We start from the raw sequence: 23790 nt of genomic DNA on the forward strand, positions 1-23790 counted from the left end.
ATACCGGTTAGGTCACATACCTCCGAAAATGCATTTCTCGGGAATGTGTGCTTCCTCACGCATGTGATAATAATTCATGATCTAAACATGAATTCGTATCCAAACATTAATCGTTAGTTTTAGATCTGTCTTTATTTAGTAATAAAAATTTCATAATTTATCTTGAAACTAGTACACGACCAACGACCCACACGAGAAAATAACATTCCAATAAAAAATATTTTCATGTAAAATGATGCCAAGACGAAATCATATCCACCTCACAACACCTTCCAACAAGTTTCGATACAATTTTGTTTCCAAACTGCAGTTGTTCGGTAGTATTTGGGTAATCGTAAGGTAAGGTTACGTGTGAGTTTAATTTACATAATTATAACTTTATTAACAACTACATGTCGTCTCCGTGTAGTAACGGTCCCGGGTTCGAATTCCGGTGGGGACATATCACAAAAAAATACTTTGTGATCCCTAGTTTGCTTAGGACATTACACGCTGATCACCTGATTGTCGGAAGGCACGTTAAGTCGTTGGTTCCGGTTACTTACTACTGACTGATGTAAGTAAGTAGTCGTTACATGAGCCATGTCAGGGGCCTTTGGCGGCGCAATAACAACCCTGACACCAGGGTTGATGGGATTGGTAATTCACCTCACAACCCACACGATGGAAGAAGATAGAGAAATACAAGTAAGCGCCTTTTTGTTAATAACACATTCGGATATGAGTTTTGTTACCAAAACTTCGCAATAGACGAAGCTACTCGTAGTTTCAATCCTGGTACAAAAATGTGGTCTCAGTTTTTGGCCAGATTGAAATGAATTGAAAAATCAAGGTTTTGGTTGAAGAAAGCGATATCGGAGTTTGATTTTTTTTACGTAATCTAACGACTATTCCCGTTCTTCAGTAGGGCTAAGCGCAAAGTGATAAAATTTCGTCACGGTCATTTTATCGTTTCTGACGATATAATTATGTCGTTTTGTCGATTGGTGCTAATAATTGAATCCAAATAAGTCATGTCGTTCTGTCAAATTACGAACAAAATCACGTGCCACGCGTCTTAGGGAAAAAAACAAACTTACCGATTTCGACAATATGTCTTTAATATAATTTTATCACAAGCATGTTAGCCCTGCAAATCACAATGATGGTTTTTCGTAATTTGTTATTTTTATGGAACTGAAAATAATTAAAATAGAACACTAAACTTTGCATGATTTTTTCCGACAGGTAATGCTACTTGATATAAACTCAGAATCATGGTCTGAATCATCCCCCAACGTTTTCGGTTCGGTGTCACACCTTGAGGGATACAATCATAGACAGGGGGGGGGGGGGGGGGGGGGTTACTTTTTCTCCAGTGCGAGATGGTAATATGTTGTTATAATTGCAGATGAACCTGGGTTCAGCGGGCCTATAGCAAACGTCACGGCACCGCTTGGAAGAGAAGCCATCCTCGCTTGCTCTGTGCACAACCTCTCTACATACAAGGTTTGTATTTAATTTAAAAAAGAAAAACTAATCTTCAATTACATATTCTAAAAAGAAATAGGAAAAAAAAATAAAGAATTCAATCTCTCTGTATCACCTCCCTAAGTCTACCTTCAGAGATACAGGCGCGATGTTATGTTTATATGTTGTAATAAAAAAAAAACAGAATTAAATTAAACAAATTATTTACGAAGAAAATAACAATTAACTTAAAAGCCTTAGTTAAAAATCCCGTCGCGCTTACATAAACGTGTTACGGAAATAAATGTTGATATTTATAATAAGAAGACTTGTTTTGGTTTTACGGACAAAAACGCGCGAACGTATTTATTATTAGAAAAATAATGACAGATAAGAAAAGGTTTTGCCAACATAATCAGTAATTAGAGTAACTAGCAGATTAGCCAACATAAAAGGCTAATAATAATGGGTGCGTTTTCAATTCCCAACAATAAATATTTGTATTTATTTTTATCTATCTTTGTTATTCAAAAGTCACCATCAACTTGACGCTTCTACGCAATAGTAACATTATTATACATCAATACTTCTACATGTCGGTTTTACTCGTAGCTTCGCATTCGTGGACTAAAAGTCCGTATATTTTTTATTTAGGTATACCTACCTTCTGTGCTACACTGTGAGAGAATAAGAAACAAAACACGTTCAGCAGCTCATCTTCGTGGAAACAGCTTAACCCAATCTGTTTTCCTTTTCTCACAGTTCACTGAAATAACGTTCAAAAGGAGCAAGAAAATTATTATGTTCTTTTTACAATTTTACTCGTTTAGAAAAATAAAGAAACTTTTAATATGTTTAAGCAGCAGACCGTTTGCCCGTGTAACATTGCTAACACGATGTAAAACAGCGTTAAGAGGAAAGACGCTCTAAGTTTACTTTGTACCTACAACATTGTTTGACTGATCCCCCAAAGTTTCCGCATACAAGACTTCGTAACTTGTCTGATACAACTATACGTAGTAACTTAACAGATTTTAAGCACGTTTAAAAGTTAAAATTTCCTGACTTCTTGATTCTATATAACAAAAACTATTGTGTAGTTTCAAAGTAATATTTATGGTTATCTTATCGAGTTCGTTCTTCCTTTGTTTTAGTGTTAAAATTAAAAACCTGATTCATGACATGTTATACTGCGTTTATGTTGTAAAAGTTGAATACAAAGTTACTATTGAATACACCAATATGACGCGCGATTGGCTGATCACTTGTCGCCATACGGTTCATCATAACCATTTTAGAACTTCCTATCAGAAATGCTTGAAAGTTGACTACTAATGACTTCTGATTTTTCTCACCCTATTAGAGTCATAGCTCTAGTGTAACAGCCTCCGTGGTCTAGTGGTTAGAGCGTTAGGCTCACGATCTGGAAGTCCGGGTTCGATTCCCGATGCGGACATTGTCGAAATCACTTTGTGAGACTGTCCTTTGTTTGGTAAGAAATTTTCAGGCTTGAATCACCTGATTGTCCGAAAAAGTGAGATGATTCCGGGCTTCGGAGGGCACGTTAAGCCGTTGGTCCCGGCTATTAGCCATAAAAACACCTCCACTAACCCGCATTGGAGCAGCGTGGTGGAGTATGCTCCATACCCCCTCCGGTTAATTGGGGGAGGCCTGTGCCCAGCAGTGGGACGTATATAGGCTGTATATGTAAGAGCCATAGCTCACCGTGACGTCATGGTGACGTTGCTGGCGACGTTCGCCAAACAATTCTTATTGAAACGTATGGATAGTAACTCATCATCTTTCTTTCTTTGACATCTTGGTGCCATTTTGGCAACTGATAAAATGTTTGGCGACGTTGCCAGCGTCAAGGCGGTGCTTCAGTGAGTTACGGCCCTTAGGAATCACGGGGGCAAGTTTATATACCATTTATGTATGTTCAGGGACCGTCTCTGATTGTCGGTTACGACGGATTAAGTTCGTAACTCCGTTGTATTTGGTATCGCAAGATACCTAAAGTTCGACACATACATTAATTTAATTAGCGAACCAATCACAGGAGTATCTTCAAAAGTTAAATCTTGACTTTAAAGGTTAAGTGGTGTGGGTGGTGAAATCTTACCCTGTGAAATCTTAACTCAAGAACGTTATCGTCATGTCAATCTTAGGAGTTCTTAGGAAGCCGATTTGCAGTCGATTGCTGTAACATGTGGTCACCCTGTATCGCTTAAGTTTATGGTCCATCAATGTTAGATACAAAGGACAAAATTTTCTCTGTCGGTTATTCCGTTGTGCCAGAAATAAACTGCCGAGGGAGATTGGTATCAGGTTGTCTAGGCTACATTAAATATCACGACTAAAATATCGGGTTACCTAGATTAAATTGATCTCATCACAAAATTAGTGGATTGCATAATGGCTCCATATATTATGTAGTTTGATTGACCATATCGAATAATGATAGTACAGTCAAGTATAATACTTACGGATTAGGATACCTTCGGAATCTTACGTTTCGGGATAATTAGGTGATTCAAGCCTACAATGTCCTAGCTAAACATCAGGATTCGAACCCGGACTTTAAGATCGTGAGCCCATCGCTCCAACCTCTAGACCACGGAGAAGAGAATATTAGGTATCTATAATATTTTGTGTTGTTTTGTCTAAGGTGGCATGGTTACGTGTGGACACACAAACAATACTAACGATCCACACCCACGTGATATCCCGGAGTCGGCGGGTCGGTGTGACCCATAGTGACCATAGGACCTGGTTCCTGCACATCAGGGAACTGCGGGAGACAGACAGAGGATGGTACATGTGCCAGATCAACACTGACCCCATGAAAAGTCAGCTGGGATATTTAGATGTCGTTGGTGAGTAAACGATTTATATATTAAGAGTTCTTCTACATCTGGCCGCGCCTCGTCGCACTTTTCCATCCTTCTGTCCTTTTCTGTCACTCAGAGTCGTTATTAACTAGAGCGAGATAAAGAATGGGAAGGTGACTGCACTCCGACCGCCTAGTCTACTCCATCGTGTGTGGTTGCATTATCTCGCTCTAGTAATGACGATTCTGAATGACAGAAAAACATAGATGCATGTTAAGACACAAAAAATACGTGTCGCTAATATGTTATAAGACTCTATGACCATATTTTGACTTTTATTGGACATTTAAAGTCATGATTCAATTTACATTTTTATAAGAAAATAATATATAAAATAGGGCAGTGGTTTCCCTCTTGCCTTCCGCCCCGCAGTACTCTGTCTGATGCAAGTGGGATATCGCCCAGAGTTGTCTATTACAAAGCTATACTAAGACTCCTACAAAGCATAAGCAAAAAAAAGCATATGTAAAAAATGAGAATGTCATTAAACAAAATGTAAAATTAATTGGTAGGTACTTTCAATGTCTAATAAAAGCAGTGCCTAGGTATTGTGAAGGAAGGAAAGTTGGAACATTTAAGTATCACTTACTCGCGTTAAATCATTCTTATTTCGGCTTTTATCGTACTAATTTGACAAGTGAAATTGTACAAAATGAGTATTTTGCAAGCATATCTGAAAGTATTTTTACGTGTTTAAAAGGTCTGAAATAGATACGTCAGATGGGAAAAAGGTTTCAGTAGGAATGACCATTTAATTTTCAGATTTGCTGTGAAAATCACAGCAGTCTATTAATAATTTATGTCGGTAGTCATACAGCGGGGAATCGCATCTGCGTGTGACTGGGGGTTAAAATGGCCAATAAGAAAGCAATATTGCAATTTGACATTTGTTTGCATTGCTCACTTACTTTTATATGCGCAAATGTGTAAAGACTTATTTTTATTTATAAATATTTATGTCCAAATTGTATTTGTATAATTTAGTTACTTATCTACCTAAACGATTACGTTGTCTTACACTGCAAATGTTGTATGCACCTGTAACAGTCTAATTCCTGTTGTACCTTATATTTTTATTAATGTTTTATTCTGTTGGTGTACCTTTTATTTGTGATTAAATTCTTAAATAGGTAATAAACAATTTTAAATGTTTAAATGTATTATAAGTTATAGTTTGTCTCGTTACGTAACATAGTCATCATCATCAGCCGTACGACGCCCACTGCTGGGCATAGGTCTCCCCAAGGATCTCCACGACGATCGGTCCTGCGCTGCCCGCATCCAGCGGCTTCCCGCGACCTTCACCAGATCGTCAGTCCACCTTGTAGCGGGCCTACCCACTGAGCGTCGTCCGACACGTGGTCGCCATTCTCGAACCTTTCCGCCCCAGCGGCCATCGGTTCTCCTCGCTATGTAACCATGGGAAATTTCCGATTCCTGCAGATATCACCTAATTTAAATTTAAGTTATACCCGTCATTTTCTTATCCGCCGAAAAGGAAAGGGACGGACGATTATCTACGTTGATAAAATACGCTTTGGATTTCGCTTAATATCGTTTTTTCTATCTCCAGAATAAAGTTTTAAATCAAAAGGCATTTATTTCTTTTAAATGTACGATTTTTATATTTTCAATGTACCTACGGTTTAAAGCTCGTTGGATTTTTAAATTGAAACCATTCTGGGTTAAGTACAGACTGAGGGGATTTGTTAGGTCGTGAATGTGAGAATTCAATATATGTGTGCAGTATTATATTTATACATATAAGTACTACATTTTAAGCGTAAAATTGAATTTGCAGTGAGACCTTTGACCTTTAGAACATTGACCTGTTTCTAAATAGAAAAAAAAACTGAAATAGATCAGAACGATGATTATGATTATATGTATGATGGTGATAGTATGACGTCATTGTTCATAACAAAAAGGAATACTTATAAAACTATAATAAATAATAAAATAATAAAAATATTTATTTCCTTCACAACATAACATGATACAAAGTGTACATAAACATCTTAGACAATAGGGTTAAACATAACGGGTGATCATGTGTAAAGGCTGGAACCTAGACTAGGATACCCTGTATTATAGGATTCCAAGCCTCCACCTCCAGATCAGCAGTCTTAATGGGTAGCCATAATTACAACTTAGAAAGAAACAAACGACTACAAAAATAAAAGAAATAAGGATAAAAATTAAAAAACTAATCAATCAATCAATAGGGAATTAAGTAGAACAACTATTTGTGTCAAAATATGTGATGGTGTGATTTGGTGTGCATGGTGTGTAAATGAAAGTATTTTGTGTGTGTGTGTGTGTGTAAAAATGGGTGACCACAAAATGGGAGTTAAAAGTCCATTTTAAGATTCCGAGATTTAGGCAAATCAAAATCGAGACAAAATATAAGAAATAAAAATAGAAATGATGCACCTAAGAAATTACGCTGAGGAGGTCTTCAGTCTCATCATATGTTAGTGTAAGTAACCAGTTTGTTACAGATTTCTTACACTTATAAATATTTAGGTTGTAAATATTACACCGTCTGTTAATTTTATTATAAATATATGCACCGAGAAAGAAGAAGAACCTACGAGCAAATGAGGTCTTGCAAGGTTGGGAGGGGCAAACAATATCCGACCGTCTCTTCGAAGCCACAAGATTCGGATCATAGGTCAGACTCACATGCATTTTCATTATAATTGAGAGAATAAAGAGCTTACGGATCGACAGAACCTGCCAGTCTTGGTAAAGTGCAATTGTCGGGAAGAGGTACGGACGGAAGGCCGCAACCTTCAATACTGCTCTCTGGGCAACCTCAAGCTTCATCAAATTAGACTTTGATGCACCGCCCCAGGACGTAATGCAGTATGTAAGAATTGATTTACAAATAGCAAAGTACACTGTTTTAATCAAGTCAAAATTAGCAATATGTCGAAGACACCTGAACACGTAAATAAGTTTTCTAACGCGAGATGCCACCAGGTTAATATGAGTCTTAAAGTTAAGGTGTTGGTCAATATTAATACCAAGATATTTAATGACCGGGACGCGTTGTAGACTAAGACAGGAGCACGAAGAGATCTGGTCTGGTGCCTGGTTGCAACAGTGGGCAATCAACTCGTAGAAATCTGGCGGGATCTGGGGACTACGGATAGCAAAGGTCATGTATTTGGTTTTGTCAGTATTAACTGTAAGATAGTTATTTAGAAGCCATGAAACCACAACATTAAGGCCAGACTGTGCGATACTGAAGACCTCCTGCCATGAACTTGCTTTAAACACTAAAGCTGTGTCATCGGCAAAAGATATAATTTTGCCTCCAGGCAGTGGGGTAGAACACAAGTGGTTAATAAACACCAGAAACAGCGATGGACCCAGAATGCTCCCTTGAGGCACTCCGCAATTTATAGGCAAGTCCGAGCTAACATAATCATCAATTTTTACCCGCTGTGTCCGTCCAGTAAGATAACTCTCAAATAACTTTAATTGATTGCCTCTAATGCCTAAGCATTCAAGCTTTTTTAAGAGAATGGGAATCGAGATTGTGTCGAATGCTTTGGCTAAGTCCAGAAATACTGATACGCATTTCTCGCCAACGTCCAACCCCTCCACCAAAAACTGAATCAAATCACGGACAGCATCAGATGTTGATAGCCCAGATCGAAACCCAAATTGCTGATCAGATAGAAAGTTATTAGTTTCTAAGAATTTGGTGAGTCTATTGTTCATTAGCCGTTCCAGTATCTTAGAGAGTGTGGGGAGAATAGAAATGGGTCTATAGTTTTCAACACAATCACGATCCCCAGCCTTATAAATAGGTAAGACAACAGCAATTTTAAAGACATTTGGAAAGATGCCAGCTTGTAAGCTTAGTTTACATAAGTGCGTTATAGGCTCAATCAAGATACCTTTGTAAGTTTTCAAAAAAGCAGACGAAATACCGTCCCAACCAGAGGTATTGCTAGTTTTTAAGGCTGTAATAAGTCTATTAATTTCCTCCTCATCCGTGTCCAGTAGACCAAAAGATTGACAATTGGAGCTATTGGCCCAGTCTGACGGTACAATGCGATTTGGTTGATTGGCTTTAATTTTATCAGCAAGTAATTTACCACAGCTAACAAAGTAATTATTAACAACATTAACGGAGTGGTGGGAGTCATTGGAGCAAGACAACAAACGACTAGAGCCATCCCTAGGTTTTTTTAAGCCTGTATTAGACTGTATAACATTCCATAATTTCTTTTCTATAAACTATAGTATCGTAATGACGAAACATAGATCTAAAGAATTTTGCATGGACAGAAGAAAGGCCCGGTGGTGTAATGGTTAACACGCTCGTCCCTGTTCAACAAGAGCTGCGGGCTCAAGTTCCGTCCGAGATAGATATATTTTTTTAATTAAAATTTTCTCTTTGTACCTATAGTAATTCGAAAATATCTTTATTCAGTAAGTAACAAAGTTATACTTTGAATCGTCAATTTTTACATAACGAACCTCTCATCCGCCTAAAGCTACTGCAGCTTCTCACAACCTGTATAGCCGGGGAAAAGAAGTTGCAAGAAAAACCTCGGCACATGGCCCTAGTCGTCCTTTAAAAAAAAGTAGTAACTCTGGTAAACATAGAATAAAGATTAAAAATATGCAAAAGACTCTGAAACATCTTTTTAACACGTTGTCTTAGAAAAAAAAACTAATACTATGTATGTAGAACAATAATTCTCCGCCCCGCATCAATTCGTATCGGGCATTGACCTCACTCTTTCTGGGTCTTTAGTTTTGAATGGCCGTAAGCCGCTTAGGACTAATAGCTTGATCACACCTACTCCACTCAGTAGAGTGGACGAGAGAGACAGTGCGCTCGGCCGAGTTATTTGGCGAGATAGCTACTCGACCCCTGTTCCATTTGCTACGCTGAGTATCCACCCCCGCGCTTCCCCGCACTACCTCGCCCGACCACTCGGTAGGTGTGATCAAGGCATAAGAGGGAGAGCGCACGGACTATGTCTCGCTTACACTCACGCGATAGGCGGCCCACGGTGAGGATGAGATTTTTGTATGGAGTGTCCAAGTTATGCTGAACTCCACCTTGCGCATTTATATTACCAACTCTTCACATATGTTTCTTTCAGAATTTCTTCATGTTTAACCAATCTTTTTAATATTCGTAGTGCCCCCGGATATTCTGGACCGCGGTACGAGCACCGACCAGACCCTGAGAGAAGGTTCCTCCACCAGTCTAACGTGTGCCACCAGCGGCTCCCCCCATCCTCAGATCACGTGGAGGCGAGAGCATTCCAAACCCATCACGCTGTCTGACGGGATACAAGGTAACGGTGCCGATTATAATGAAAATCATCATCTCCATTAGCGCTATCCCGTGTTTACAGGGTCCGCTTAACTGAAGGTTTGACAGGTCCGGTTTTTTACAGAAGCGACTGCCTGTCTGACCTTCCAATCCACGAAGGGAAAATCAGCCCAATACAAACAACCCAAACCCAAAAATCCAATGCAATATATATTTTATTATTAATATTTACTAGCGAGCAATGCTCAGGTGCAATGCTGAGCAAAAAATGAAATTATTTACGACATCACATTAAAAAACTCAAAAACAGTATTTCTCCACTATTTAATGGATGTTATTATTCATATAAACCTTCCTCTTGAATCCCGCTATCTATTAAAAAAAAACCGCATTAAAATCCGTTGCGTAGTTTTAAAGATTTACGCGTACATAGGGATATAGGGACAGAAAAAGCGAGTTTGTTTTATTATTTATTTATTTTATTTTATTAAATCTTAATACTAAAAATACAATTATCAATGCCCTGCAAAACTGTTTAAACAGTTTGTCTGCAGGAAAGAGTCTCTACTAATAATATGAACTTATATCTAATAGTCAATTAATAACATACAATAATAAGTTAGCTAGGACACGAGTCTAGAAGGTGTTGTTTAAGTAATTTTTTGTATTTACTTTTATTTGGTTCTAGACGGATGTTCTCAGGCAAACTATTCAGCAAATAGGGAAGTCTCTGTTTTAGAGTTCTATCGCCATAGTAATTATTAACTCTAGGGACTTCGTATTTGCCCGCGTATACTAGTGATTATGATTTTTATAATGTATATTATGATTGTGTTATACATATACTCCGAAAGTACTATTTATCGGATAGGTCTTGACAGTTATTAATAAAGCAATGTAGTATAAGCTCGCGCCTATATTAGGCTAGAACATCCACCGCAAGATGAACTAAGTACACACACCTCACCGAGTAGGCTGTTAGATCACCGTGATAGTTGGTGAGCCGTTTTGCTGACTATAATGAAAAAGAACAAATATCTCAATAAACGAAATACTAATAAAAAAAATGTTTATTGTCATAGAAAAAGATCGACACAACATTGGATATTATAGCTAGGACACACAAATGCTACAGGAGTATAACCCTGCTACCTGGAGGAGACCTGTATAATAAATACTGGACCAATAATATAAAGTAATATACAAAATATTTGAACCATTTCACTATCGAGCGTCCTTTAAAACATCGCGCACTCTTCAATTTCCCTTCCGTTACAAATAGCTATGAAGATCATTCCGACATTGATTAAACGACGTAGAAAGAGGTAATACATTTTATCATTTGATTTATTGATACAGAATATAATTGCTATCTGTATTTTGTTTCTATCCTGTGAGCTTCGACTTTTGATATAAAAGATTCCCAATTAAATAGGGCCCGTCGCTGAATTTTACGATTAATAGGGACTGCGCAGTATCCATTTTCAAACGAACAGGATTTTAGGCGAGCGCCGTAATACAATTTCCAATGGATTGCAAAACCGACTATAACCCACGCTCTTAATATTTTGAACAAGTATTTATGACTATGATACCCTTTTAAAAGTTCTCGTGGTTGGGCCCTAAGTATTTTGTAAATATGACTATTGTATTGTAATAACAATTTCGTGTTTGGTGTATGAAATAAGTTGACTGATTTTAGAGGGTTTTCGTTTTGTCTGTGTGTGGTGTTGTGTCGATATTATGCCGCGTTGACGTAATCGGCAATCTTCTTCTATCATGTGGCTTATGAGGTGGAGTACCAATATCATCAAACCTGGTGTCAGGGTTATTATTGAGCCGCTAAAGGCCCCTGACATGACTGTAGTAACGACTACGTACTTACATCAGAAAGTAATCTTACATTGGGACAATTGGGTGATCAGCCTGCAACGTCCTAACTTTTTTTTGGCGTGACTTATTGTAGATTTGCCGCAGATGGCATTAACTACTTGGCCGTACAAATGGGGAGCGCTGAAGGCTCTCACCCGGTACAACGTTTAAGACAACAGGCCTGAGGGTGCCCAGTTGGGTGCGAACCTCGGGTCAGTGCGTCGTCTGAGAGGAATAATATTTGAAAGAATTAATCGACCCCAGTGGGTCGATAGCAATAAGCGCTGATTGAGTGAAATCATCGACCACGGCGGCGGGGCTTGCGAACGGATTTGCTCATACTCGCCCGTGTCCGTTGCCCATAATGTAGAAGATACAACACGCTGTCACCTCCGATTTTATCAGAAGCTTTATAATTTAAGTTGACCTAAAACAGTGCTGTTCCATAAATTATAATGTTTGGACTATTTTAGACGGTCCCGCTAGCTCAGAATGGGCAAATAGTCTACCATTTTATATGTGATATTTGTGTCATTATCTTAGAGTTGGTTGCAATAGTGGCCTGTCACAAAACAGTTACATAAATGGGGCTTAAAGGAGTCACCATACTGTGAATGTGGTCACCCGGATCAAACCATATGTCACATAGTGAACGAGTGCTCTCTGCACCGGTTCCCAGGTGGCATAGCCGGCCTGCATTGTGTGACGGATGCGGCAGAGACTTGGTTAGAGCCTAAGTTGGATATATGATCCACGCAGGATATTTTATTTTTGTCTGCCATAGTTAATAAGATTTACCTTTATTTTATCTTGTGGCACTGCCCAAAGTTAGATACCTCGATACCGACCTCGCCAGCGTGGTCGTCGACTTCCCTCATTTGGCGCTTGCCGCTTTCAACCTACTAGAGTCGATTAATTACTTCAACATGGCCCTCTCAGACGACGCCCTGAGCCGAGATTTACGCCTAACTGGGCACCCTCAGGCCTGTTGTCTTAAATTTTGTACGGGGTGAGAACCCTCAGCGCTCCCCATTTGTCCGGCCAAGTAGTTAATGCCATCTGCGGCAAATCTGTAGATTTGCTGTAAGAATAAGTCCCGTCAAAAAGAAATGCCCAAAGTTAGGTCGGCACCAGAATCGGTTTTGGACGGTTTTTAGATGATAATTAAGTGAAGGGCCTCCGTGATCCAATGGTTGAGCGTTGTGCTCTGGATCCGAAAGTCCTGAGTTCGAATCCCGGTGGGAACAAATCACAAAAAAATACTTTGTGATCCGTAGTTTAATTAGGACATTACAGGCTGATCACCTGATTGTCCAAAAAGTAAAATGATCCGTGCTTCGTTGGTCCCGGTTATTACTTACTGATGTAAATACGTAGTCGTTACATGAGTCATGTCAGGGGCCTATGGCGGCTCAGTAATAACCCTGACACCAGGGTTGATGGGGTTGCTAATCCACCTCACCATCCACACGATAGAAGAAGAAAGTAACTTTTAATTTTATTTTATTTGCACACGACACGTTTACATGGCGATGGCGTAAAAGGGGAAATGTGAAGAGAATTTGATTTATCGAATACTCGTACAGTCATGAGTAATATAATGTACCCACTTTAGGACTCTGTCGCACTAACACATTTGACATTTAGTGAGACTTACAGTTCAATTTGGCAAAAAAGTTAATGTGACATGGTACCAAAGTGTATACATATTAATGCTCGTGACCGTACCTATGAGGGTGTAGACTGCATTTTCTTTTACTTTATTTATAAGTAGATTTATTTTAATACCAACTATTTTGTTCCAGTGTCGTCATTTGAAGGGCAGGTGTTAAATATATCGCGAGCAAGCAGGCAGCATGCCGGGGCCTATTTGTGTATAGCGTCCAATGGGGTTCCTCCCACTGTTAGTAAAAGAATTATGATCACAGTGGAATGTAAGTATACCTACTTATTTTATTTTGACAAAAAAAAAACTTGAATTGTGAGACTGTCCTTCATTTCAGTCACCTGATTGTCCGAAAATAGTAAGATGATTCTGTGCATTGTTAAGGGTGTAAGGAACCTTAGTCTAGATCCTATCCGTTACGAATTTTTTTTTTCATTTATCATTATTTCTGAGGCTTCATTTTATTTGCACCACAAGAGGTAAAATTAAAATGTATTTTCTTTATAAAGTATATACTAAGTTTGTTGTTGTCTGTATTTTTGTTACAAATAAACGTAAATAAACCTTTACAAAACTTTTTTGTGGTTTCTAATAATAAGTAATAAAAAGAATATCTAAATAGGAAGCTGAATAAAATTGTAAATGTTTATAATATTCTTATTGTTTTTAGGTTCTAGACCTTCAAATAGGGGCAAAAAGGTGTAGAGCTCATTTAGCTTAGTTTATCTATGACAAAATGGCTACACTTACGATATCTATTGTCGCTGAAACGTATCTAGCGAGGATCCCAACACATTTAAGCCAGGCTACTAACCCTAAACTTCGACCTACCCGCAGTGGAGTACGCTCTATACCTCTTCAAATATTTTTCCTCTCAGACGACGCCCTGAGCCGAGGTTCGCGCCCAACTGGGCACCCTCAGGACTGTTGTCTTAAACGTTGTACCGGGTGAGAGCCTGAGAGCCTTCAGCGCTCCCCATTTGTCCGGCCAAGTAGTTAATGCCATCTGCGGCAAATCTACAATAAGTCACGTCAAAAAAAAAAAAAAAATGATGGGAAACCTGTGCTTAGCAGTGGGACGTATACAGGCTATTTTTATAGCAGTGGGACGTATATAGAATTGTAACATAAATAAATAGTCCCAGTTTCAAAATACATTCTTCTTCAAAAGTAAATAAGTTTACATTATCTTTGAACAACTGGCATGTTTTCGATTTTGTAAATGAAAATTGGAACAGCTTCCTCTAATTATGACCGTTAATTATTGACTAAATTGTACTATAAGAGTTAGACCACACGGGTGTTGTCGCTGCGTTGTGTCGCCACGACGCAACACGTCTGAATTAATACATAAACACGTCATAATCCACCCGAATTAAATAAACAACTTGCGTTAAGGACGTAACTGTAAGTATAGGCGTCTAGATTCACGCGAATAATACGTTAGCAAGTGTAGAACAGTACATATGCCACTTGGTCTCTCTATTATACATTATGTTAGTGACATCGTACTGAATACTGAGGGGGATGATTCAGACCATGATTCTGTGTTAATAAATGGAATTTTCCGTCGCAAAATTCTTGACATTTTTAAGGGATTTTTATTATTTTTAATTCTATACTTTCGACTTAGAATAATGAGCTAAATCATTCCCCTCAGTATTCGGTACGAAGTCACTATCACCCTGAATATTATAAATATTTATTTATTTATTTTGAGGAACACTTATGGCCATATACATTTTTCCACCTAATTATAAAGAATCAATTAAGTAAATTATAAATATCCAACGTTTCCAAACTAGGGCTTATAATATACCTTATTCTCACCAGTTCCACCGGTCATTACAATAAGAAACCAGCTGGTGGGAGCGGCGCTGGGATCCGACCTGGTGCTGGAGTGTGAGACGGAAGCCTATCCCAAACCAGTGAGTTATTGGAGCAGAGAGACTGGAGAGATTATCAGCCCTGTCGGTGAGTTTAACACTTACCTCCTACTCTTCCTTCCAGCTTCTTCTTCTATCGTGTGGATTGTGAGGTGAATTACCAACCCCATCAACCCTGGTGTCAGGGTTATTACTGAGCCGCCATAGGCCACTGACATGACTCACGTAACGACAACGTACTTACATCAGGTGCCGGGACCAACGGCTTAACGTGCCTTCCGAATCTTTTTAATTTTTGATTTGACGTGATCAGCCTGTCATACATACATACTGTTACATACATACATACATAAGAATCTATCGATCTAATCTCGACTGAAATAACGTCACAACACTAACTGACGCACTTTGACAGATTTAATTCTTACCGCGCATTGAAGCTAATATAAAATGATATTTTTTTGAAATATAATCAGTAATTGTACTTAACTAGTCGTTCTGTTTAATAACACTTAGGTTTGTTAACAATATAATAATAATTATTATTAATAATAGTTAATAATAATAATTATTAATAATAAGTAATAATTATAATAATCACACCACTTTCCTGCAGACAAACTGTTTAAACAGTTTTGCAGGGCTTTGACAAATTGTATTTTTAGTATTAAGATTTAATAAATAAATAAATAAAAAAAATACATTAAATTGTCTTAAGTGGACTCTACGTGTTGGCTCACTCAAAAATAAAATTAATTTTATTTTATTTTATTTTTAAGTGTGTAATTAATAATGTAATATGGACCATCATTTCTGAAATAAATGATTTTTGATTTTAATTTGATTTGATTGTTACGGTCTCACTAACACCCTGTTTTTAAGATCACGCCTATTTTAAATTACTGTTTAGCCTAAGAGTCGTCACAACGCATTGCGTCAACGTAGGAGCAGCGCCGCTAGTATAACGTCTCTCTCTAAATTGCCTACAGTATTAAGTGTCTATGTGTGTGTGTGAAGTGTTTTTCGTCTTCTAACAAATTATATCTTTGGAATTTGTTTTATCATTGAGGCAATTTTCCACTCTACAGGATGAGAGGAATGCTGTGACGTCATCGACAAGTCTCCTTCAATGTAGCCCATTTTCAAAAAAATCAACTTAATAGTAGTGATTTTAGACTCGGAATTTTTGTCGACATCCATTTTCATGATAATTTGAATCTAAAAAGTTTCAAGCAGTGATGGGGCATCTCTTGGAATGTTCTCAAGGCGGGACTGTTCCCGTTGTAAAAACTCTTTAGTAGTAAGGGTACTGACTCTTTATTTTTCAAATTGTTCTTTCTTGTACTCTGATCATAATTATTTATTGCAAGTCACAGTTTTACATAGGTGGTATACAGGTTACGGTAGGTACATCGCCCAACTGGGCACCTCAGGCCTGTTGTCTTAAACGTTGTACCGGGTGAGAGCCTTCAGCGCTCCCCATTTGTCCGGCCAAGTAGTTAATGCCATCTGCGGCAAATCTACAATAAGACACGTCAAAAAAAAAAGTAGGTACATTATGACGCCTTACTAGGGCACAGCAGCTTGAGCATAACATTTTGTTAAGTAATCAGTATTTACATTCAAACAATAAGCTATAAATAATTATCTATTTCACAATTTATGTAACAAATTATAATTATATTAAATATCATATCTGCCTAAAGGTATGCAAGAAAATTCAAAAATATTTATTTTTCAAAATTGGCTTACATAGTTAGGACTTTTTGAACTTCAAAGTAAGGTAATAAAGCTGATTTTGCATAAGTTTTGCGCCTTTTTACTGCCGAGAACTCCCTCATTCAGGCTTATCGCTATCGACCCACTAGGGTCGATTAATTCTTTCAAATATTTTTCCTCTCAGACGACGCCCTGAGCCGAGGTTCGCGCCCAACTGGGCACCCTCAGGCCTGTTGTCTTAAACGTTGTACCGGGTGAGAGCCTTCAGCGCTCCCCATTTGTCCAGCCAAGTAGTTAGTGCCATCTGCGGCAAATCTACAATAAGTCACGTCATTAAAAAATAAAAAAAACTGCCGGGAACATTCCCATAGTGCGCGAGAACAGCACGTATCACTTTCAAGACAAAAGTTTTCTAGGCAAGCGTGGCAAACACGCTTAAATGCTTCGTGCAAAACCTTGCCTGAGCTATAATATGAAAAAAGAAAAAACTAAATTACAGTTAATATCGTCCATTAGATCGTTATTCAAGATAGGAATGCAACATAAATGCATTATAAAAGCTGGTAGTGGGAATGTACTCACCCCTTCCCTTTTTGATTGTTATTTTCGGGTTATAACAAAATTCTGGTTAATGGAGGGGAGGCCTGTGCCCGGGGGATGTATATAGGCTGTTTGTGTTATGTATGTTATGGTATACAGGTGTTAGTGATATCAAAACGAAAACTTTGAGAGATAAAAAAAAATATGAACCTAAAACACATGATGGACTAATGTTATGGGCGATAGGCTGATCCCTTATCACCATAAGGTTCATCATATCCATCTTAGGACTTCGTATCAACAGTGGCTGCAAGTTGTCTTTGATTACTTGTGGCTCTGCCCACCCCATTTGGGATTACGGGCGTGAGTTTATGTATGTATGTATGTATGAACCTAAAAATAATTAAAAAAGAAACAAAAATGTTAGGGGGATAATTCAGACCATGTTTCTGAGTTGATATCAAGTGGAAGTTTTCATCGGAAAAGTACAGAACTGAAATTAATTAAAAGAAACACTAAAATTTTAATGAATTTTCTGGGAGGAGATTCTACTTATATCAACTCAGAATCATGGTCTGAATTATCCCCCTAACATTTTTGTTTCTTTATTTTTAATTATTTTTAGTTTCATATTTTTGCGACGGAAAATTCCACTTGGTATCCACTCAGAATCATGGTCTGAATCGTATCTCACAGTTTTCGTTACGATGTCACTAACATAATAATAAATTTTATGGGTGACTGTTACCATAAGGTGAATCATATCCATACTAGGTGGCTGCCAGTATCCTGATTGCTTTTCTCTCCTGCTTTTGCTGCTAGCAGACTGAGCATTGGGCTCACGATTCGGATGCCCCGGGTTCGAATCCCGGGTTCGAATACTTTGTGAGCCTTAGTTTGGTTAGGACATTACAGAATGATCACGTGATGATCCGTGCTTCGGAAGGCACGTTAAGCCGTTGGTTACTACTTACTGTTGTAAGTACGTAGTCGTTACATGAGCCATGTCAGGGGCCTTTGGCGGTTCAATAATAACCCTGACACCAGGGTTGGTGAGGCTGGTATTCCACCTCACAACCCACACGATAAGAAGAAGACTGTTTCCCAGACAGTTTCTCCAAAGCAGTCATTAATCTTGAAGTTGTATGTTCATTGTGGTCAGTGTGTTCATTTACGATTCCCTTTACAACGAAGTGTACGTTGAAACTGCGAATTATAATCGTTCACAAATGAGCAGACAGACAATGCACCCGCACTATGATAGTGTCTTGTACACAATACACTGATGGAATCACTAAATATGATGCATACATGCTAACGTCGACACCTGCCCCAACTAAGCATAAGCACCCTTCTCGACATTACCACATTGTGGCTAATACAAATAGGAATATGCAAGTGATCAACTAGGTACTCAAATCAGAAACTATTTACTCGTATTATGCATTTTTCTGACGTGATTCAAGTTTTCCTCAAATGGCAATAGTATAAATTTGTATGAAAATGAACGCTATAATGTTGTATTAAAACGTGCATGAGTGTATGTACAAAAAGAATCTAATTTATTAGTTACTACAGCACTAGAATACCATAATGACACTTGCAACAGTGTCGAATATCGGGAGTCTCATATCCCCATTTAAACGCGGTAAGAACCCGTTATTATGTGCTTTAATTATGATAATAACCGCGTAAACTTAAAACAATGTATAATGACACTGATGTTACAATTTGAAAAGCTTCCGTCTCTCTTTTAAACTTCTATTGTGTTGTGTCCGAAAAGGTCTGTGATGTGATTTTTTTTTTAATATATTGGCCAAATATATTGGCTCAACTATGCCTGATGGTAAACATAGATAAGCCCTAATAAACAAGAAACAAGAAACATTTATTGAGAAGCTGTGTAGGTACATACATGCAGGTGTCAAACATTATAAAATTGGTCTCAACAGCATGTCCATGTCGGACGTACAATATTACAAATAATGTCAGCATTGAGCATCAAGGAATTAAGTAAGTACCTAATAATTAGTCACATTATAAACATTTGTCAATTTTAAATATCATTGTTGTTGAAAATATTCATTCAAGTCATAAAATTCCATATCAACTAGCCAATTTTTTAGACGTTTTTGCCAATTGCAGTAGCAACTAAAAAGTAACGCAATGAGTCAGTTGCGACTATCACACTGGCCTACTAGGTGCTATGTAACTTATCAACTTGTACACCAACATAGTATGCAAATAAAAAATATTCAATATATACGCATGTAATCAAGGACGACTTTCAGCCTGTTGGTTGATCTATTTTGGTGCAATAAAATATATTTTCGAATTGGAATTTGAATGTGGTACGATGTGATGTTGCGTAAAACGTCGTAATTAAAACCGTAATTATTGTTGCTTTATTGTTGTTATGAAATCCTAATGAAAATATATGAACATGAAACGGTAACACTAATTAGCGCTTCTTTCATATTAATAGTCCAACAGTTTGTGTATATACATAAGCAGACAATCATACGTAAGCAGCAGAACGCGTCCTATGTTTTTATTTGGTTCCAGTCCAGCATAGAAGCGTATAAAAAAACAAGTTGGACTCGCCCACGATCCGTTCCTTACCATTGTCTGGGTAAACAACAGTAGGTACACAAACATGTTGTACCCTCATTATTATTATTATTAGCCTGTATGATCCCACTGCTGGGCAAAGGCCCATGTCTTTTCAAGTATCCCGGTTCTGTGCGAGCTCTATCCAGTATTTTTGATAACCGTCGAGATCATCGCGCCATCGCTTCCGGGGTCTACCACGTCTACGGTGTCCGTCCTGTGGTATCCAGTGCGTGATGATCTTTGCCTATCGTTTCGGATGCATGCGGCACACGTGTGCAGCCCAGTCCCACTTTAGCCTGGCGGTCTTCCTGGCAATATCAGCTATACCGGTTTTTGAGCGCAGCACAGTGTTTTTAACTCGATCAATTCGTTTAAACCTCATTATTCATTCATTATTGATCATCATCATCAATTTAAGAGTCACGATCTTCTCGGTGTAGCATTTTCCATTCCAGTCTATCAAAGGCCAATTCCTTGACTTCCCTTTAAGACACGACGTTAACCTTTTCTTTAATCTGTTCCATGTAAGCTCTTCTTGGTCTTCCCCTTCCTCTCTTTCCTTCTAGCTTTCCTTCTATGATGTTTTTAATAAATTCGTCGTGTCTTATTAGGTGTCCAATCATTTTGCCTCTTCTGTCCTCAATAATTCTCAGTATTTGTCTCTTTTCCCTATTGATTTTTCATTATTGATATCGAGCAAAAACGGGCAAAAAAGTCGCGTTTAACTTGTTGTATGGGAGCCCCCTTAAAAATATTTATTTTATTTTTGGTATTTTTTGTTATAGCGGCAACAGTGGATTTCAACTGTCTAGCTATCGCGGTTCTTGAGATATAGCGTGGTGATAGACAGACAGCGAAGTCTTAGTAATCCCTTTGGGAACCTTAAAAAGAGGTTATAATTCTTTTATTCTTGCCCCAAACAGGAGGGGGTTTGGAGCCTCAAAAGTTAGATGGGTCCTACCGCTCCGTACTACGGCTACCCATCAGGAAGGTAACGAGTGCAGACTATGGGGCCTACAAGTGTGTCTCTAAAAACGCCCTCGGAGATACAGAGGGGACTATAAAACTTTATCGTGAGTATTTCGTTACAACGTTATTTAAATTGCAAATTAATGTGAACGGGTAGAAATCGTGTTGTGTTTAATGTGACCTTATTGTTCTTGGCTATAAAACCTCGTATCCACTAGGCAACAATTAACGCGCAACACGTAACGCTCAACATGTACGGCAACGTTGCACAACAGCGCGCGACGTTGCCAGCTGAAGCGCAACATGTCGCGCGGCTTGTTGATTGTTTAGAGAGCATGGTTAGTTGAGCATCAATTGTTGTTGAGTGGAGACGTGACGCTCAACAACACTAGTTCCTCTGGTCTGTTGTCGACGACAGACGTGTATTAGACGTGTAGACAGACAACATTGTTAAACAAAAGTTCCGCGCAATTGTTGTGCAACATGTCGCGCTCCAAATGTTGCCAAGTGGAAGAGCGGCTTGAATGTTGTGAGCGTATTTCGATGATAATTAGATACTTGTATTTTCTTAATTACCAATGGTTGTTGCACTATTTTGGAATGTGTTTGATACATATTTAAAGGCCCTATCTCATAAGGACATCAAGGTGGCGTAACCACCGTCTGGTTTCCCCCAAAACGTATCCAATTGACACCTAGTGTCTTAGTCACTTTTAAAGATTCATGCAATTTATACTAGTACATTATTTTTATCGATCGATTAGTGATTAAATTTTAAATAAGGTAAAAACCAATTATCTTATTAAAAAAACTAATAGGTACTTACATTATTTTTAAGACTGTAATTGTTTTTAACTTATTATTAATAAGGTATTTATTTCCTTATTTAACATTTAATCACCATTTCCACCCATCCACCCGTTAAAAATTAATGGGTCGATACGACATCAAGTAAACTAAAGAGTTTACTTGGTATCTTGTTGGTTGTAATAAAACCAACCTTCTCCGAACTATCTACATAAAAGTAATGAACCTCAACTATCGTTCAAAAATTTGCTTGTTACTTAGTTGTAAATTCAAATACTTTATTTTAATTTTGGAACATGTAGCGTCCGATTATTTATTGCAAAATGCCATTTAAAGAGTTCTCTACTCGGCATTTTATCATTATTAGCAATGTTTAAATCCATATTTTATCTGTTTAGCAATGCCGCCTCCAGCGTTGGAAAATAAGAGTGGTAAGCCAATATTTCTTTATTAAAATTGTTATATTTTATATATAATAAATTATTTCCATAATAAAAATATAATTTTTTTGCTCGTAGTTGTACAAAGGCTAAACATTATGGCCGAGAGACCTTCAGAGAGCACGTCGTTTGGTACACAAGGTATGTACCTAATTATTTATATAATTTTCAAATGTACATTTTCACAACACACACATACACACACACACACACACACACACACACACACACACACACACACACACACACACACACACACATACACACACACATACACACACACACACACACACACATACCACACACATCGCAGCATGTTCACTTACCGTTTAGTGAGATTTTTTATCTTATTTTCTTTAATAAACTGTCTGAAGAGGTTAACAAAAGACTAGCCGTTTAATTACATTTTTGTTTTGTGTAAGAGCAAAGGTTAATTAGAAATATGTTTTCAGATTTCAGATTACAAGACTATAACCGGGGTTTCTCCAGGGATCAATTTTCTTTACCGTTTTTGTTCTCATTATTCATTCTTATCAAGATAGTAACAACTTCAGTATTTTGAGATAATAAATGAAGAATTTAATAATAAAAGTTACCTACTTGATAATTTAAATGATAAATAACCTGAATTATTGCTTAGTCTTGTGAGACTGAATGTAACCGTTAAAGCTTCTCCATAAACTATTTTATTAATTACGATAATTTATATTATTACTAAACTTAAAAATGAACACTTTGTAAGGTAATAGTATAATGTTAATACTGACAGAAAAAAACATACTAGCGATGATAAAACTTTTTTTTATCTTCGAAAACTAAATAACTATTATTTTTATGTATAGATTACAATATAATAAGTTTAGTAGACGCAATAATTATATATAGTAAAATAATTATACCTTCTGATTTGATACCTTGGTTGGAGCCGTGGTAGTTCAGTTGGTAGAACGTGTGCCTCTCACTATGAGGTCGCAAGATCGAATCTACCACAGCCCTAAATCAATGATTGTCGCATTTGTTTTCGCATTCATGTTTGGATCATAAATTATCACCACGTGCTCAGAAGTGAAGGACAACATCATGAGGCAACCCACATTCCCGAGAAATGCGACCTGGGGGGTTAAAATAGCCACATCGAAGCAATTCATTTAAGAAAGCAATATTGCTATTTGACATTTGTATCCACTGCGCACTTACTTTTATATGCGCAGATGTCAAATTGCGATATTGCTTTCTTAGGTGAATTGTTTTGATGTGGCCTTTTTAATTCCCCTGTATTGGGCGGGTATTCCCTTCGCGGGTTGGAAGGTCAGACAGGCAGTCGCTTCTGTAAAAAACCGGAGCTGTCAAATCTCCAAGGATGATGAAAAATTTTAAACCTAGGTTCCGTTACATCTAGACGATACTTCGTCTTGGCCCGCGGCAGCGGGTTTGAAGAGGAGGAACTACTCGGGTCTGGCGGGTTCTTATATTTTTGTTCCATTTGCGGTTGAGACGATGGGTCCTTGGGGTCCAGAAGCGAAACTATTTGTTAAGGATCTTTCAATGCGTCTCATCGACGCTTCGCGGGATGCAAGGGCTGGAGTTATTTTTGTCAAAGAGTAAGTCTGGCAATTCAGAGAGGCAATGC

The 23790-nt window shown here is 37.9% G+C and overlaps 1 protein-coding gene across 1 annotated transcript in view; it reads left to right on the forward strand.

Annotated features, from left to right (window-relative positions):
• LOC126369672 (lachesin-like) overlaps window positions 1–22921 on the forward strand; it is a 41876-nt gene extending 18955 nt beyond the window's left edge. The window contains exons 2-10 of the mRNA XM_050014232.1: window positions 1391–1488; window positions 4118–4325; window positions 9512–9670; window positions 13326–13454; window positions 15020–15160; window positions 20868–21017; window positions 22119–22151; window positions 22239–22301; window positions 22613–22921. Of these exons, the coding sequence (XP_049870189.1) occupies window positions 1391–1488; window positions 4118–4325; window positions 9512–9670; window positions 13326–13454; window positions 15020–15160; window positions 20868–21017; window positions 22119–22151; window positions 22239–22301; window positions 22613–22722 (1091 nt within the window). The 3' untranslated portion in view covers window positions 22723–22921. The remainder of the gene's footprint in view (window positions 1–1390; window positions 1489–4117; window positions 4326–9511; window positions 9671–13325; window positions 13455–15019; window positions 15161–20867; window positions 21018–22118; window positions 22152–22238; window positions 22302–22612) is intronic.
• Window positions 22922–23790: the final 869 nt, after the last annotated feature.

This window comes from Pectinophora gossypiella, chromosome 9, assembly GCF_024362695.1.
Source record: "Pectinophora gossypiella chromosome 9, ilPecGoss1.1, whole genome shotgun sequence".
NCBI classification, from domain to species: domain Eukaryota; kingdom Metazoa; phylum Arthropoda; class Insecta; order Lepidoptera; family Gelechiidae; genus Pectinophora; species Pectinophora gossypiella.